Genomic DNA, 17,992 nt, shown 5'->3' with positions numbered 1-17,992 from the left:
TTAGGCAAGAACTCGCGCTCAGCAATCTTGTTGAGTGCAGATAGATCCATTCTGAAAGTGAAAATAAGAATGAAAGTTAGTGAAAAATGACTTGTAGGTGAGAATTTAGAGAGAGAGAGAACTAAGAAATAGAACTTACTTATTTTAGAGTTAGGTGAGTCTTGGTCTCTTTGCACAAGGTTGGTTGTTCGCTTCGATTTCTCGAATGTGCTCTTCATCGTGTTTCATCCATTCATATAGCCCGTTCCACCACAATTTCTGCCCCTTCCATAGCCTCTAGTAATATATCATTTCTCACTCCTTGTTCAGTTCCTAACCTATCCAATGATGGATCCCACTCGTGCATAAACTCCTCTAAAACATCATATTCAATCTTGATTGGTTCCCCTCCATCAGCATAAAGTGTCATCCCCACCCGCGAAGCATTCTCATTGGTTGCTTCATGCCCCACTCACTTTCTCCCTCTCTTTTTCGTCCTTCGCCATTGTTGCCCCTCTCCTCCACCACAATCCCCTCCACCGCATCTCCCTCTACTTGCATAGCAGCTTGCGCCATCTGTTCTTCCATAATTTTGTAATGTCCCCAAGGCAAAGTGTCAGTACTATGAGGCAATAAGAATCTTTTATCATCGTGTGGACTTAGAGCAATTTTTTCCTGTTTTTCAGTATGCACAATGTGTAATTTTGAACGAATATTACACTGCTCACGTTTTATAATAACAAGATCCTGAAGGCATTTTCGATAATCTTCAAACGTGATTGATTTTTTTACAACACTAGATTTTATACCTTTAGCTTTTTTCACTGTCGCGGCTCCATTAATCAAAATACTGTACATTTTGCTTCTTAAACCAATGAATTCTGTCATAATCTTACCACAGCATTCGTCTTTCATCAATCCAGGAACTTTTTTATTAACACGTGGAATTCCAAACTGATTATTTTCATCATAATCAGAAGTATCAAATTTATGTACATCTTCTTTCATTATTTGATACATATCTATATCCTCAACTTCATATATTAAACTATCAGTATCCGTATACAGGAGTTCGCATTTTTCTCCAACTCGCTTTTTCATATATGAATAATGAAAATCATATACTAATGTTTTTGACAAATCTAGAATTGAGAGACCAACGTATATTGGTTTTTTGATTGTAATACTTGTCCTCTTCAGCTGTATGGCAACCAAATTTTCATCGAAGATTGCACAACTGTGAAAATTTGGTAGAGCTATGCGTGCTTCTGCTCCGTATCTGCCTGTAAATTTATTTACTAATCGCACATCTACACGTTTCCGCTCTCGTTCAATACACTTTCCATAGACTGCATTAATTAACAATTTGTAGAAGAGTTTTTCAAACTCATTCTTTGCTTGCTTTCGCTTTTCTGTGTTAAATTCAACATATGGTTTGAGCCACGCCCTCTGCTCAAAACTCAAAATCCTATGCACCTTTTTTAATCGAAGTCCATTATCTAAGACCTGCTTAAGTGCTCGATAATGAATGACATACCTTTTCTTGTCATTCAAAGTCGTGAGAAGTTTCTTCTGCTTTGAACCAGGTGGTGCAAGATGTTCTGCGCAAAAAGGTAAATCCCTATGATCATCATGTATTTCTTCAGGATACTCCAAGTCAACTTCAGCAAAATAGCCTATATCAGAATCTGGTGGTGTATTGAAAAAACTTGGATTTTTCTCATAATCAATCCATTCAAATTTTCCAACTGGTAAAGGCTGTACCATTGCCCATCCATAAAGATTGTTGATATCAAAATATAAGAGAGTCTTTGTTTTCTGATCCTTATCGTATGAAGAACCCATATATGGATTATTTGCCTTGGCATATCGATTACAACACTGACTTATTCCACCTCGAATGCCCGATTCGATAAACATTAGCATGTCAATATCTGTAAGAAGCTCCAATTCTACCTTTGTCATTTTTAAAGCTGCTGAAAAAGTTAGTCCAGGAGTCGTATAAAAGTGAGCGGGACATAAATCATAGGCTTTAAGAGATGTTTCTCGAAAACTCTCGAAAACATCGGCCAATAGTAAAACATCAGTTTTCAGATAAAGATCTGAATATTCTCCCAACGTACTAATATTGAACTTATTCCAAACTTGGACAGCATGCTTATAGTCTTCTTCAGCAATTTGAGAATCTGTTAGCTTATTATAAAAATCATTCTTTTCTGGCAATTTTGTAGTCGTCAACTTATCTAATCCATTTACAAAATCATATGGAAATACACCTTTTCGTCGAAGGAGATCTATCTTTTCATCTGTAAGTCCATCTGATCGAAATTCCTTTACTGCTATTGGTACTTTTTCAGATATGATGCAAGCTTTTCCAATGATGAAGGTAGAAAACGCCAAGAATCTATGAATCTAAAACTAATGTTGCAGCCATCCACGTATTTTGTAAAAGAAATATATTTCTCCTTATTGTGAGGTATTAAATTTACTCGTCCTCTCATCAACGTAGAAGTAGCAATCTCCTTTAAAATAAAATGAGTGTCGTAATTGAGGTTATGAAAAACCACAGGAATGAATCTTGAATCCTTATAATCCAAATTACAAGAATTGTGAGTTGCACCTCTGAAACTGAAGAAGAAGAAAATCTATCTTAGAATTACAAAATTTCGTTTACTTTATTTCGAATATAATCGAGAAGGAAATCTTACCGCCCTGTGAGATGACAATGGTCTCGTACAGCAAGTTCTTCACTAGTGAATGGTTTCCGACATATATGACAAGTTGATGATCTCCGAAAAGATATTTCCTCTAAATCTGTAAGTCTCATTGGTTTTGGATTCTTGTAGAGTACGTCAATTTTTTCACCAATTGACTTTAATTCTTGAACAAACCATGCTGCAGCTGTCTCTTCTTCTTCATTTTTTCTTCTGTATGATCTATAGCCAGATAAGCTATCATCAAAACTGCATTTTATGAAGTATCCTATGCTGTATGCTTCGTGAAGTTGGAAAGCATTCTCATTCTCAGTAGGTTTCAATAAACATTCAAAATCCGCATAAATAACAAAAGGAACCTTTTCACTCTTACTGTAATCTTCGAATTTGAGAATATTATTCTTACAATCAGGTAAATTTATTCGACAATTATTTAAATTTTTACAATCGCTTTCATGAATTTTCAATCTTTCCTCGGTATAAAATATTTGTAAACACCTTTCACAATGGTAAGATTTTAAATGAGTTTTAGACACTTGAGAACTCAAAAGTCGAGACATACTTTTTATCCAAACGTAATGATATTTAGGCATGTCACCTTCATCAGCACGATTATTTTCTTCATGCTCATCTATATAAAAATCTTGAATGATGAGAAGGTTTGCATGTTTTTCCTTCTTCTCTGTCGTAATATGACAAGGTGTTACTTCGAATTTGTGGCCATACTTTCTAAGCATGTATACATTTACTGAAATATTATTCAGTTTTTCAAATTTCGGAATACTTTTAAGTTTTACTGGGAATTCTATACCAGCAAAATTTAATTCATTTTCATGCAATCGATACTGATTAACTCTACTAGCATTTTTGTTACTTGGATATAATGATGAAAGAACAGCATACTTGAAACACTGATTGTCGTTATTATGAACGTTAACACATGCTTTTTATTTTCAATAAACTTTGGAAGAGGAATATAAGAACTTCCCTTAATTGGAGAATATTTTTTCATATTTATACATAAACTTATAATACTCTTCAGTGTCCAGCCTGAATCCTTTTCTTGAAATTCTTCTAATTGCGAAAGAATGGGCTCTTTAATATTGTCTGTAAACCATTTCTCTAAATCTGTTGACATGTATACTGTAGCACTCTCACTCGTAAAATATTTAATATCTGTCGTTTCTTCACCATTTTTTTGCATTGTAAATTCTGAAATAAAATCCGAATTGATTTTCACCACATTATATTCTTCTAAACATGCTTGTGTCTTATCTTTGAAGAGCTTCAGTGCATCATTAAAAAAACTCAATATATCCACATGTTTTATGTTAACAACCACACCTGTCCTGATTCGATTTTGGAAGGCTGATTGCACATCACGCCACTCAACTCTAGCTTCTGCTTCTTCAGCATGCAAACTACCTCCTCGATGAAGACGATGTTCAAATTCTACTTGCACACACGAAAGATGCGTCAAACAAGTTTGACATTTCTGTTTTTCTCCTCTCGTGAGATTGGATTTAGAAATTTTTTCGTTTAATTCATTAATAGTAGAATTACACATATCTAATCAATAATGAATATCATTGACGCTCATTTGATCCACATTTTGTACAGTATCGCGAAGCACTTGTACAAGACGTTCGATAAGATCAATCGAAGCCATTTTTACTGTTTTTTTCACTAGAGTGTCACTAGTAATCTTGCACAAAATTGAGACTGAATTTTTTTTTTGCCGACTGCGTCAGATGAACTGTGCTCGTCTAAGAGAAATTTCTCTCTTTTAAAGCTGAAATCATCATAAGAAGAGGTGGAAGATCTCGCTGCTGAGGAGAGAGGAGAAAGATTTTCTCGGGAAGGGATGAATTTTCTTCCAATAAGGAGTACACATTTTTCCATCATCCAATCCTAGAAGATTATGAGACTAAGAGGAGGAAAATTTTCTAGAGAAGGGATGAATTTTTTTCCTTTTAAACCAACCAAAAATCATCTTTTGAGCCCAACAAATGAGGGCTATGCATTTGTTTTGAGTATCCATTTCTGGAAGAGTGAAAGGCGGAGTTTCATATTATAAAACGTGGATGCTGGAACCTCGCGAGATCACTTCTTGCTAAACTGTCTACAAAGCTGAAAAGATGGAAAGAACACGTGACTACGATTTGTTGTTTAGAAATACTATCCTGCAATGTGATGAAGAAAATGCTTATATCTGCGACATTCAAGGATTTCAGAGAATTGCAGACGATACTTTTATTTTCAAAGAAATAAGTTTCCTTAATTTGAGGAAAACTGCCTTACCGACCGCATATCTTTTCAAACCTCCAATGGCTTGGGAAGAACTGACAGAAGAGGAAAAATGCATGTCTCAATGGTTGGAAAAGAGTCATCATGGAATAGCGTGGAACTCTGGCGATATTCCATATCATCGTCTTTATCGAATCTTGCAGATCTGTACACAAGGAGTCGAAAAAATATTCATAAAGGGACAACAGAAAGCCCGATGGATGAAAAATATTTTGCCAAACATGTAAGTTAATTATTTTGAATCGTTTTGATACTTATCTTTAATTTTATCTGATACTTTGCAGATCCATTACAAATGTTGAAGACTTGGGATGTCCACCTCTTGAAGAAATAACTAGTGAAAGCCACTACTTTTGTTTTAACCATGCTCTCTGCATTAGGAGAAAACCTATGTGCGCTATTCATAATGTTGTAGCAATAAGAGCTTGGCTGCTAAATTATTTAGAATCGACATTTGGTCAAGATGAAATAGATAATATTTCTAAAAAAATAATGTATGTACATGTTTATATTGGAAATAAAGAAAAATAAGATAAAAAAAAAAACTATGTTTAAATTCTTTCTTAGCTCTAAAAAATCGCTACCAATTCATAGCTTTATTTTTTTTTTTTTTTAAGAAAGAGGAATCTATATTATCAATAAATAATAATTTTTTTTATAAAAGAATAATAATTATTATATTATTAAAAGAAATGTCATTATTTTTTTTTTTTAATGAAATAACGTTGAACAGAGTGGATTAAAGAGAAAGGAAGAAAAATGTATACGATATTATTTTTATTTATTTATACCTTATTCTATTTTTTCATACATCATCACAAAAAAAAATAATAAATTTTTTTACATTACTTTACTTTTTTTGGTATTTTTTAAATTTTGATACATCGATAGGATCAACTACAAATTCTATATCGATTACTCTCGGAACATTTCTTTGTTGCTGTTGTTGTGGCTGCTGCTGCTGCTGTTGTTGCTGATGTTGTTGCTGCTGCTGTTGTTGTTGCTGCTGCTGCTGTTGCTGCTGCTGTTGTTGCTGCTGCTGCTGCTGCTTTTGTTGTTGCTGCTGCTGCTGCTGCTGTTGCTGCTGCTGCTGCTGTTGCTGCTGCTGCTGCTGTTGCTGCTGCTGCTGCTGTTGCTGCTGTTGTTGCTGCATGCCACTGCTACTGCTTTGTTTTTTCAAACTAAGCAGCCCGCGACTTGACGGCTTCTCAGTTTTTAAATCACCTAATGAAAAAAAAAAAGATTGTAAAATAATTAATTATATAAAAAAAAAATTTATTATGAATTAAAAAAAAAAAACTCACCATCCAATTTTGTTTTTTTTGAATGGGTTTTAAATTTCTTATGCTCCTCACCGAGTTGCATGACTCGCAACTAGATGAGGTGCTGCTACTGGAGCTCGAACTAGAGCTCGAGGAGGAGCTCGACCTCTTCGAGCTTGTCTTCTTATCCGCCGCACGACTGGGCCTAGTAGCCGCTGATGTGCTAGGTCCAGCTGAAGGCCCCTCTCGGCGGGCAGTACTGGACTGAGAGCTTGGCCTCTCTCGGCGGGCAGTACTGGACGACGAGCTTGGCCTCTCTCGGCGGGCAGTGCTGGGTGAAGAGCTGGGTCTCGTTCGGCGGGCAGGGTTGGGCGAAGAGCTTCCTGGCCTAATCCCTTCATATAATTGCTGCATAGCAGCAAGTGGTGGCAGCGATGGCACTAAAAAAAAAAATTTTTTAAAAATTATTTTTGTTTTAATTTTTGAATTATGAAATAATGAAAATAATTATTTTCTTACGTGTATTTATTGCCTCCATGGCCCAGGAGACATGCTCCAACATCATAAGTAATGTTGGAGCGTTGGCAATTAGCCAACGAATCCTATGTTGCATCGTTCTGATGCTATTCCTACTGCTGCTGCTGCTGCTGCTGCTGCTGCTGCTGCTGCGACTTCCCGTAGTCCTCTTGGCTGACATTTTACTGCAGGTTAAATTTTGAAACCGAAAATTGTACTGACTAACCGTAGCCTATTAGCCGGTGGGCTATTTATTGCGAAAACAGCAGCTTCCCTTTCCACAGCACTTTTTCTAAAGTCCTGTGATTGGTGTAAAAGTTTTCTCTCCTAATTTTTGAAAAACACACCTCCTCACAGCTATCGAGGGTGAAAAGCCTTACGATTCGTGAAAAAATTTCCCTCACCAATTTTGAAAAACTAGTGTCCACCTCCTTTTAGTACACTCCCTTTTATTTGGAATCTCGACTGTGAGAATGTGAGATTATCCTCTTCTCATAAGAAAAAATCTTGGAGAAAATCTCACTCTGAATTTATTTAGGACTTCTAAGAAAATTGATGTATATCGGTGCGAAAGGTATATATCTGTGCGTTCCCTACAAAACCCAATCGGTTATCTCTGCAAATGATTTTTAAACAGCAGTGTTGTCTCTGGGAAACTTATCGCAGTCGAAAGGAAAAATACATATCGCTGGAAGCTGTATACATCTGCGTGGGATAGTTTGTATACGTATCCCAGAATTATCAACGCGAAGTTTGTATAAGGAGCATTTCTCGCATACATTCCGTAAAGTAGAGGAAAACACCTATGCGCGGGTCTTCGTCCTTATCTGCGTGAGAATCGTATTGGAAATGTGAGGGATAGTACCTATGCAATCTGTCCACGCAGACGGGGGACTAACTTATCGCAGTCCCAGAATTATCAACGCGAAGTTTCTATAAGGAGCATTTCTCGCATACATTCCGTAAAGTAGAGGAAAACACCTATGCGCGGGTCTTCGTCCTTATCTGCGTGAGAATCGTATTGGAAATGTGAGGGATAGTACCTATGCAATCTGTCCGCGCAGACGGGGGACTAACTTATCGCAGTCGAAAGGAAAAAAAAACACATGTCGCTGGAAGCTGTATACATCTGCGTGGGATAGTTTGTATACGTATCCCAGAATTATCAACGCGAAGATTGTATAAGGAGCATTTCTCGCATACATTCCGTATAGTTGAGGAAAACACCTATGCGCGGGTCTTCGTCCTTATCTGCGTGAGAATCGTATTGGAAATGTGAGGGATAGTACCTATGCAATCTGTCCGCGCAGACGGGGGACTAACTTATCGCAGTCGAAAGGAAAAAAAAAACACATGTCGCTGGAAGCTGTATACATCTGCGTGGGATAGTTTGTATACATATCCCAGAATTATCAACGCGAAGTTTGTATAAGGAGCATTTCTCGCATACATTCCGTATAGTTGAGGAAAACACCTATGCGCGGGTCGTCGTCTCTACCTGCGCGAAGGAGGAGGAGCATGAACCCACCACTAAATTTTTTTTCGGGACACGGAGAAGGGAAGATTGGGACTTATACATACTACGGTTACTGGCTCACTTTGAGAGGGGGAAGAATACTCGGTCGCTAGGGGAGAGAAGGAGGGATCGACACTCCCTCTATCTAAAAATACACAGCTCGGATTCTGGCTCACTTCGAGAGGGGGAAGAATTCTCGGTCGCTTGGGGAGAAAAGGGAGGGATTGACAATCCGTCCATTTAAAATACACTGCTCGGATTCTGGCTCACACTGAGAGAGGAGGGGGTGAGCCAGAATCCGCATGAGCCAGTATGCCTATAGCCTATATCTACTTATAGTTGACTCCTAGCTATATGCAAGTAGCTTTTATAAAAATAAGATGTACAAGATCCACGCGTTCTGAGGCATTTTTTGGCAGAATGCGAGTGTCTACAGTATAGACTTTGGCTTACAAACATCTCTCACGCCAGTTTTAACTACAATTTTATAGTTGACTCCTAGCTATATGCAAGTAGCTTTTATAAAAATAATACACATACAATCCACGCTGAAGAAAAGATGTCGCTCCTTAAACTCGAAAGTATTAGGGTCCACGACAAGATGGCGGCCAAGTAAGGCATTTTTCGGCAGATTGCGAGGGTTGAAAGTATACTCTTTGGCTTACATAAATCGCTCACGCCAGTTGTAACTACAATTTTATAGTTGACTCCTAGATATATGCAAGTAGCTTTTATAAAAATAATACACATACGATCCACGCTGCGGAAAAGATGTCGCACATTAAACTCAAAAGTATTAGGGTCCACGACAAGATGGCGGCCAAGTAAGGCATTTTTTGGCAGAATGCAAGTGTCTAAAGTATAGACTTTGGCTTACTGGAATCTCTCACGCCAGTTGTAACTACAATTTTATAGTTGACTCCTAGCTATATGCAAGTAGCTTCTATAAAAATAATACACATACAATCCACGCTGAGGAAAAGATGTCGCTCCTTAAACTCAAAAGTATTAGGGTCCACGACAAGATGGCGGCCAAGTAAGGCATTTTTTGGCAGAATGCGAGGGTCGAAAGTATAGACTTTGGCTTACAAACATCTCTCACGCCAGTTGTGACTACAATTTTATAGTTGACTCCTCGCTAAATGCAAGTAGCTTTTATAAAAATAATACACATACAATCCACGCTGAAGAAAAGATGTCGCTCCTTAAACTCGAAAGTATTAGGGTCCACGACAAGATGGCGTCCAAGTAAGGCATTTTTCAGCAGAATGCGAGGGTTGAAAGTATACTCTTTGGCTTACATAAATCGCTCACGTCAGTTGTAACTACAATTTTATAGTTGACTGCTAGCTTTATGCAAGTAGCTTTTATAAAAATAATATGTACAAGATCCACGCATTCTGAGGCATTTTTCAGCAGAATGCGAGGATCGAAAGTATACTCTTTGGCTTACAAACATCTCTCACGCCAGTTGTAACTACAATTTTATAGTTGACTCCTCGCTAAATGCAAGTAGCTTTTATAAAAATAATATGTACAAGATCCACGCATTCTGAGGCATTTTTTGGCAGAATGCGAGTGTCTAAAGTCTGGCCTTTGGCTTACAAAAATCTCACACGTCAGTTGTAACTACAATTTTATGGTTGACTACTAGCTTTATGCAAGTAGCTTTTATAAAAATAATACACATACAATCCACGCTGAAGAAAAGATGTCGCTCCTTAAACTCAAAAGTATTAGGGTCCACGACAAGATGGCGGCCAAGTAAGGCATTTTTCAGCAGAATGCTAGGGTCGAAAGTATACTCTTTGGCTTACAAAAATCTCTCACGTCAGTTGTAACTACAATTTTATAGTTGACTCCTAGCTTTATGCAAGTAGCTTTTATAAAAATAATACACATACGATCCACGCGGAGGGAAAGATGTCGCACCTTAAACTCAAAAGTATTAGGATCCACGACAAGATGGCGGCCAAGTAAGGCATTTTTTGGCAGAATGCGAGTGTCTAAAGTCTAGACTTTGGCTTACTGGAATCTCTCACGCCAGTTGTAACTACAATTTTATAGTTGACTCCTAGCTATATGCAAGTAGCTTTTATAAAAATAAGATGTACAAGATCCACGCGTTCTGAGGCATTTTTTGGCAGAATGCGAGTGTCTAAAGTCTAGACTTTGGCTTACAAAAATCACTCACGTCAGATGTAACTACAATTTTATGGTTGACTACTAGCTTTATGCAAGTAGCTTTAATAAAAATAATATGTACAAGATCCACGCATTCTGAGGCATTTTTCAGCAGAATGCGAGGATCGAAAGTATACTCTTTGGCTTACAAAAATCTCTCACGTCAGTTGTAACTACAATTTTATAGTTGACTCCTAGCTTTATGCAAGTAGCTTTTATAAAAATAATACACATACGATCCACGCTGAGGAAAAGATGTCGCTCCTTAAACTCGAAAGTATTAGGGTCCACGACAAGATGGCGGCCAAGTAAGGCATTTTTCGGCAGATTGCGAGGGTTGAAAGTATACTCTTTGGCTTACATAAATCGCTCACGTCAGTTGTAACTACAATTTTATAGTTGACTGCTAGCTTTATGCAAGTAGCTTTTATAAAAATAATATGTACAAGATCCACGCATTCTGAGGCATTTTTCAGCAGAATGCGAGGATCGAAAGTATACTCTTTGGCTTACAAAAATCTCTCAAGTCAGTTGTAACTACAATTTTATAGTTGACTCCTAGCTTTATGCAAGTAGCTTTTATAAAAATAATATGTACAAGATCCACGCGTTCTGAGGCATTTTTCAGCAGAATGCGAGCGTCAAAAGTCTAGACTTTGGCTTACAAAAATCTCTCACGTCAGTTGTAACTACAATTTTATGGTTGACTCCTAGCTATATGCAAGTAGCTTTTATAAAAATAATACACATACGATCCACGCTGAGGAAAAGATGTCGCACATTAAACTCAAAAGTATTAGGGTCCATGACAAGATGGCGGCCACAGTAAGGCATTTTTTGGCAGAATGCGAGTGTCTAAAGTATAGACTTTGGCTTACAAACATCTCTCACGCCAGTTGTAACTACAATTTTATAGTTGACTCCTAGCTATATGCAAGTAGCTTTTATAAAAATAATACACATACAATCCACGCTGAAGAAAAGATGTCGCTCCTTAAACTCAAAAGTATTAGGGTCCACGACAAGATGGCGGCCAAGTAAGGCATTTTTTGACAGAATGCGAGTGTCTAAAGTCTAGACTTTGGCTTACAAAAATCTCTCACGCCAGTTGTAACTACAATTTTATAGTTGACTCCTAGATATATGCAAGGAGCTTTTATAAAAATAATACACATACGATCCACGCTGCGGAAAAGATGTCGCACATTAAACTCAAAAGTATTAGGGTCCACGACAAGATGGCGGCCAAGTAAGGCATTTTTTGGCAGAATGCAAGTGTCTAAAGTATAGACTTTGGCTTACTGGAATCTCTCACGCCAGTTGTAACTACAATTTTATAGTTGACTCCTAGCTATATGCAAGTAGCTTCTATAAAAATAATACACATACAATCCACGCTGAGGAAAAGATGTCGCTCCTTAAACTCAAAAGTATTAGGGTCCACGACAAGATGGCGGCCAAGTAAGGCATTTTTTGGCAGAATGCGAGGGTCGAAAGTATAGACTTTGGCTTACAAACATCTCTCACGCCAGTTGTGACTACAATTTTATAGTTGACTCCTCGCTAAATGCAAGTAGCTTTTATAAAAATAATACACATACAATCCACGCTGAAGAAAAGATGTCGCTCCTTAAACTCGAAAGTATTAGGGTCCACGACAAGATGGCGTCCAAGTAAGGCATTTTTCAGCAGAATGCGAGGGTTGAAAGTATACTCTTTGGCTTACATAAATCGCTCACGTCAGTTGTAACTACAATTTTATAGTTGACTGCTAGCTTTATGCAAGTAGCTTTTATAAAAATAATATGTACAAGATCCACGCATTCTGAGGCATTTTTCAGCAGAATGCGAGGATCGAAAGTATACTCTTTGGCTTACAAACATCTCTCACGCCAGTTGTAACTACAATTTTATAGTTGACTCCTCGCTAAATGCAAGTAGCTTTTATAAAAATAATATGTACAAGATCCACGCATTCTGAGGCATTTTTTGGCAGAATGCGAGTGTCTAAAGTCTGGCCTTTGGCTTACAAAAATCTCACACGTCAGTTGTAACTACAATTTTATGGTTGACTACTAGCTTTATGCAAGTAGCTTTTATAAAAATAATACACATACAATCCACGCTGAAGAAAAGATGTCGCTCCTTAAACTCAAAAGTATTAGGGTCCACGACAAGATGGCGGCCAAGTAAGGCATTTTTCAGCAGAATGCTAGGGTCGAAAGTATACTCTTTGGCTTACAAAAATCTCTCACGTCAGTTGTAACTACAATTTTATAGTTGACTCCTAGCTTTATGCAAGTAGCTTTTATAAAAATAATACACATACGATCCACGCGGAGGGAAAGATGTCGCACCTTAAACTCAAAAGTATTAGGATCCACGACAAGATGGCGGCCAAGTAAGGCATTTTTTGGCAGAATGCGAGTGTCTAAAGTCTAGACTTTGGCTTACTGGAATCTCTCACGCCAGTTGTAACTACAATTTTATAGTTGACTCCTAGCTATATGCAAGTAGCTTTTATAAAAATAAGATGTACAAGATCCACGCGTTCTGAGGCATTTTTTGGCAGAATGCGAGTGTCTAAAGTCTAGACTTTGGCTTACAAAAATCACTCACGTCAGATGTAACTACAATTTTATGGTTGACTACTAGCTTTATGCAAGTAGCTTTAATAAAAATAATATGTACAAGATCCACGCATTCTGAGGCATTTTTCAGCAGAATGCGAGGATCGAAAGTATACTCTTTGGCTTACAAAAATCTCTCACGTCAGTTGTAACTACAATTTTATAGTTGACTCCTAGCTTTATGCAAGTAGCTTTTATAAAAATAATACACATACGATCCACGCTGAGGAAAAGATGTCGCTCCTTAAACTCGAAAGTATTAGGGTCCACGACAAGATGGCGGCCAAGTAAGGCATTTTTCAGCAGATTGCGAGGGTTGAAAGTATACTCTTTGGCTTACATAAATCGCTCACGTCAGTTGTAACTACAATTTTATAGTTGACTGCTAGCTTTATGCAAGTAGCTTTTATAAAAATAATATGTACAAGATCCACGCATTCTGAGGCATTTTTCAGCAGAATGCGAGGATCGAAAGTATACTCTTTGGCTTACAAACATCTCTCACGCCAGTTGTAACTACAATTTTATAGTTGACTCCTCGCTAAATGCAAGTAGCTTTTATAAAAATAATATGTACAAGATCCACGCATTCTGAGGCATTTTTTGGCAGAATGCGAGTGTCTAAAGTCTAGACTTTGGCTTACAAAAATCTCACACGTCAGTTGTAACTACAATTTTATGGTTGACTACTAGCTTTATGCAAGTAGCTTTTATAAACATAATACACATACAATCCACGCTGAAGAAAAGATGTCGCTCCTTAAACTCAAAAGTATTAGGGTCCACGACAAGATGGCGGCCAAGTAAGGCATTTTTCAGCAGAATGCGAGTGTCTAAAGTCTAGACTTTGGCTTACAAAAATCTCTCACGCCAGTTGTAACTACAATTTTATAGTTGACTCCTAGATATATGCAAGTAGCTTTTATAAAAATAATACACATACGATCCACGCTGAGGAAAAGATGTCGCACATTAAACTCAAAAGTATTAGGGTCCACGACAAGATGGCGGCCAAGTAAGGCATTTTTTGGCAGAATGCAAGTGTCTAAAGTATAGACTTTGGCTTACTGGAATCTCTCACGCCAGTTGTAACTACAATTTTATAGTTGACTCCTAGCTATATGCAAGTATACTCTTTGGCTTACAAAAATCTCTCACGTCAGTTGTAACTACAATTTTATAGTTGACTCCTAGCTATATGCAAGTAGCTTTTATAAAAATAAGATGTACAAGATCCACGCGTTCTGAGGCATTTTTCAGCAGAATGCGAGGATCGAAAGTATACTCTTTGGCTTACAAAAATCTCTCAGGTCAGTTGTAACTACAATTTTATAGTTGACTCCTAGCTTTATGCAAGTAGCTTTTATAAAAATAATATGTACAAGATCCACGCGTTCTGAGGCATTTTTCAGCAGAATGCGAGCGTCGAAAGTCTAGACTTTGGCTTACAAACATCTCTCACGCCAGTTGTAACTACAATTTTATAGTTGACTCCTAGCTATATGCAAGTAGCTTTTATAAAAATAATACACATACGATCCACGCTGAGGAAAAGATGTCGCACATTAAACTCAAAAGTATTAGGGTCCATGACAAGATGGCGGCCACAGTAAGGCATTTTTTGGCAGAATGCGAGTGTCTAAAGTATAGACTTTGGCTTACAAACATCTCTCACGCCAGTTGTAACTACAATTTTATAGTTGACTCCTAGCTATATGCAAGTAGCTTTTATAAAAATAATACACATACAATCCACGCTGAAGAAAAGATGTCGCTCCTTAAACTCAAGAGTATTAGGGTCCACGACAAGATGGCGGCCAAGTAAGGCATTTTTTGGCAGAATGCGAGTGTCTAAAGTCTAGACTTTGGCTTACAAAAATCTCTCACGCCAGTTGTAACTACAATTTTATAGTTGACTCCTAGATATATGCAAGTAGCTTTTATAAACATAATACACATACAATCCACGCTGAAGAAAAGATGTCGCTCCTTAAACTCAAAAGTATTAGGGTCCACGACAAGATGGCGGCCCAGTAAGGCATTTTTCAGCAGAATGCGAGGGTCGAAAGTATACTCTTTGGCTTACAAAAATCTCTCACGTCAGTTGTAACTACAATTTTATAGTTGACTCCTAGCTTTATGCAAGTAGCTTTTATAAAAATAATACACATACGATCCACGCGGAGGGAAAGATGTCGCACCTTAAACTCAAAAGTATTAGGATCCACGACAAGATGGCGGCCAAGTAAGGCATTTTTTGGCAGAATGCGAGTGTCTAAAGTCTAGACTTTGGCTTACAAAAATCTCTCACGCCAGTTGTAACTACAATTTTATAGTTGACTCCTAGATATATGCAAGTAGCTTTTATAAAAATAATACACATACGATCCACGCTGAGGAAAAGATGTCGCACATTAAACTCAAAAGTATTAGGGTCCACGACAAGATGGCGGCCAAGTAAGGCATTTTTTGGCAGAATGCAAGTGTCTAAAGTATAGACTTTGGCTTACTGGAATCTCTCACGCCAGTTGTAACTACAATTTTATAGTTGACTCCTAGCTATATGCAAGTAGCTTTTATAAAAATAAGATGTACAAGATCCACGCGTTCTGAGGCATTTTTTGGCAGAATGCGAATGTCTAAAGTCTAGACTTTGGCTTACAAAAATCACTCACGTCAGATGTAACTACAATTTTATGGTTGACTACTAGCTTTATGCAAGTAGCTTTAATAAAAATAATATGTACAAGATAAACGCATTCTGAGGCATTTTTCAGCAGAATGCGAGGATCGAAAGTATACTCTTTGGCTTACAAAAATCTCTCACGTCAGTTGTAACTACAATTTTATAGTTGACTCCTAGCTTTATGCAAGTAGCTTTTATAAAAATAATACACATACGATCCACGCGGAGGAAAAGATGTCGCACCTTAAACTCAAAAGTATTAGGGTCCACGACAAGATGGCGGCCAAGTAAGGCATTTTTTGGCAGAATGCGAGTGTCTAAAGTCTAGACTTTGGCTTACAAAAATCTCTCACGCCAGTTGTAACTACAATTTTATAGTTGACTCCTAGATATATGCAAGTAGCTTTTATAAAAATAATACACATACGATCCACGCTGAGGAAAAGATGTCGCACATTAAACTCAAAAGTATTAGGGTCCACGACAAGATGGCGGCCAAGTAAGGCATTTTTTGGCAGAATGCAAGTGTCTAAAGTATAGACTTTGGCTTACAAAAATCTCTCACGCCAGTTGTAACTACAATTTTATAGTTGACTCCTAGCTATATGCAAGTATACTCTTTGGCTTACAAAAATCTCTCACGTCAGTTGTAATTACAATTTTATAGTTGACTCCTAGCTTTATGCAAGTAGCTTTTATAAAAATAATATGTACAAGATCCACGCATTCTGAGGCATTTTTCAGCAGAATGCGAGGGTCGAAAGTATACTCTTTGGCTTACAAAAATCTCTCAAGCCAGTTGTAACTACAATTTTATAGTTGACTCCTCGCTAAATGCAAGTAGCTTTTATAAAAATAATACACATACAATCCACGCTGAAGAAAAGATGTCGCTCCTTAAACTCGAAAGTATTAGGGTCCACGACAAGATGGCGGCCAAGTAAGGCATTTTTCAGCAGAATGCGAGGGTTGAAAGTATAGACTTTGGCTTACAAACATCTCTCACGCCAGTTGTGACTACAATTTTATAGTTGACTCCTCGCTAAATGCAAGTAGCTTTTATAAAAATAATACACATACAATCCACGCTGAAGAAAAGATGTCGCTCCTTAAACTCGAAAGTATTAGGGTCCACGACAAGATGGCGGCCAAGTAAGGCATTTTTCAGCAGAATGCGAGGGTTGAAAGTATACTCTTTGGCTTACATAAATCGCTCACGTCAGTTGTAACTACAATTTTATAGTTGACTGCTAGCTTTATGCAAGTAGCTTTTATAAAAATAATATGTACAAGATCCACGCATTCTGAGATATTTTTCAGCAGAATGCGAGGATCGAAAGTATACTCTTTGGCTTACAAACATCTCTCACGCCAGTTGTAACTACAATTTTATAGTTGACTCCTCGCTAAATGCAAGTAGCTTTTATAAAAATAATATGTACAAGATCCACGCATTCTGAGGCATTTTTTGGCAGAATGCGAGTGTCTAAAGTCTGGACTTTGGCTTACAAAAATCTCACACGTCAGTTGTAACTACAATTTTATGGTTGACTACTAGCTTTATGCAAGTAGCTTTTATAAAAATAATACACATACAATCCACGCTGAAGAAAAGATGTCGCTCCTTAAACTCAAAAGTATTAGGGTCCACGACAAGATGGCGGCCAAGTAAGGCATTTTTCAGCAGAATGCTAGGGTCGAAAGTATACTCTTTGGCTTACAAAAATCTCTCACGTCAGTTGTAACTACAATTTTATAGTTGACTCCTAGCTTTATGCAAGTAGCTTTTATAAAAATAATACACATACGATCCACGCGGAGGGAAAGATGTCGCAACTTAAACTCAAAAGTATTAGGATCCACGACAAGATGGCGGCCAAGTAAGGCATTTTTTGGCAGAATGCGAGTGTCTAAAGTCTAGACTTTGGCTTACAAAAATCTCTCAGGCCAGTTGTAACTACAATTTTATAGTTGACTCCTAGATATATGCAAGTAGCTTTTATAAAAATAATACACATACGATCCACGCTGAGGAAAAGATGTCGCACATTAAACTCAAAAGTATTAGGGTCCACGACAAGATGGCGGCCAAGTAAGGCATTTTTTGGCAGAATGCAAGTGTCTAAAGTATAGACTTTGGCTTACTGGAATCTCTCACGCCAGTTGTAACTACAATTTTATAGTTGACTCCTAGCTAT

General features: G+C 37.5%; 1 protein-coding gene across 1 annotated transcript; it reads right to left on the bottom strand.

Moving 5' to 3' along the window:
* Positions 1-232: 232 nt before the first annotated feature.
* LOC116418032 lies at positions 233-4,734 on the bottom strand. Its single transcript, XM_031933212.1, has 7 exons — positions 4,677-4,734; positions 3,729-4,118; positions 3,256-3,441; positions 2,688-3,072; positions 2,469-2,607; positions 456-2,391; positions 233-354 (listed from the first exon to the last, which is right to left on the bottom strand). Exons 1-7 carry the CDS (start codon positions 4,732-4,734, stop codon positions 233-235), a joined length of 3,216 nt encoding a protein of 1,071 aa, XP_031789072.1.
* Between the last annotated feature and the right edge of the window lie 13,258 nt (positions 4,735-17,992).

The sequence above is a fragment of the Nasonia vitripennis genome, assembly GCF_009193385.2.
Source record: "Nasonia vitripennis strain AsymCx chromosome PSR unlocalized genomic scaffold, Nvit_psr_1.1 chrPSR_random0043, whole genome shotgun sequence".
Lineage (NCBI taxonomy): Eukaryota > Metazoa > Arthropoda > Insecta > Hymenoptera > Pteromalidae > Nasonia > Nasonia vitripennis.
The sequence above is the reverse complement of the archived record's forward strand: the minus strand, read 5'-3'. Positions and strand labels throughout refer to the sequence as shown.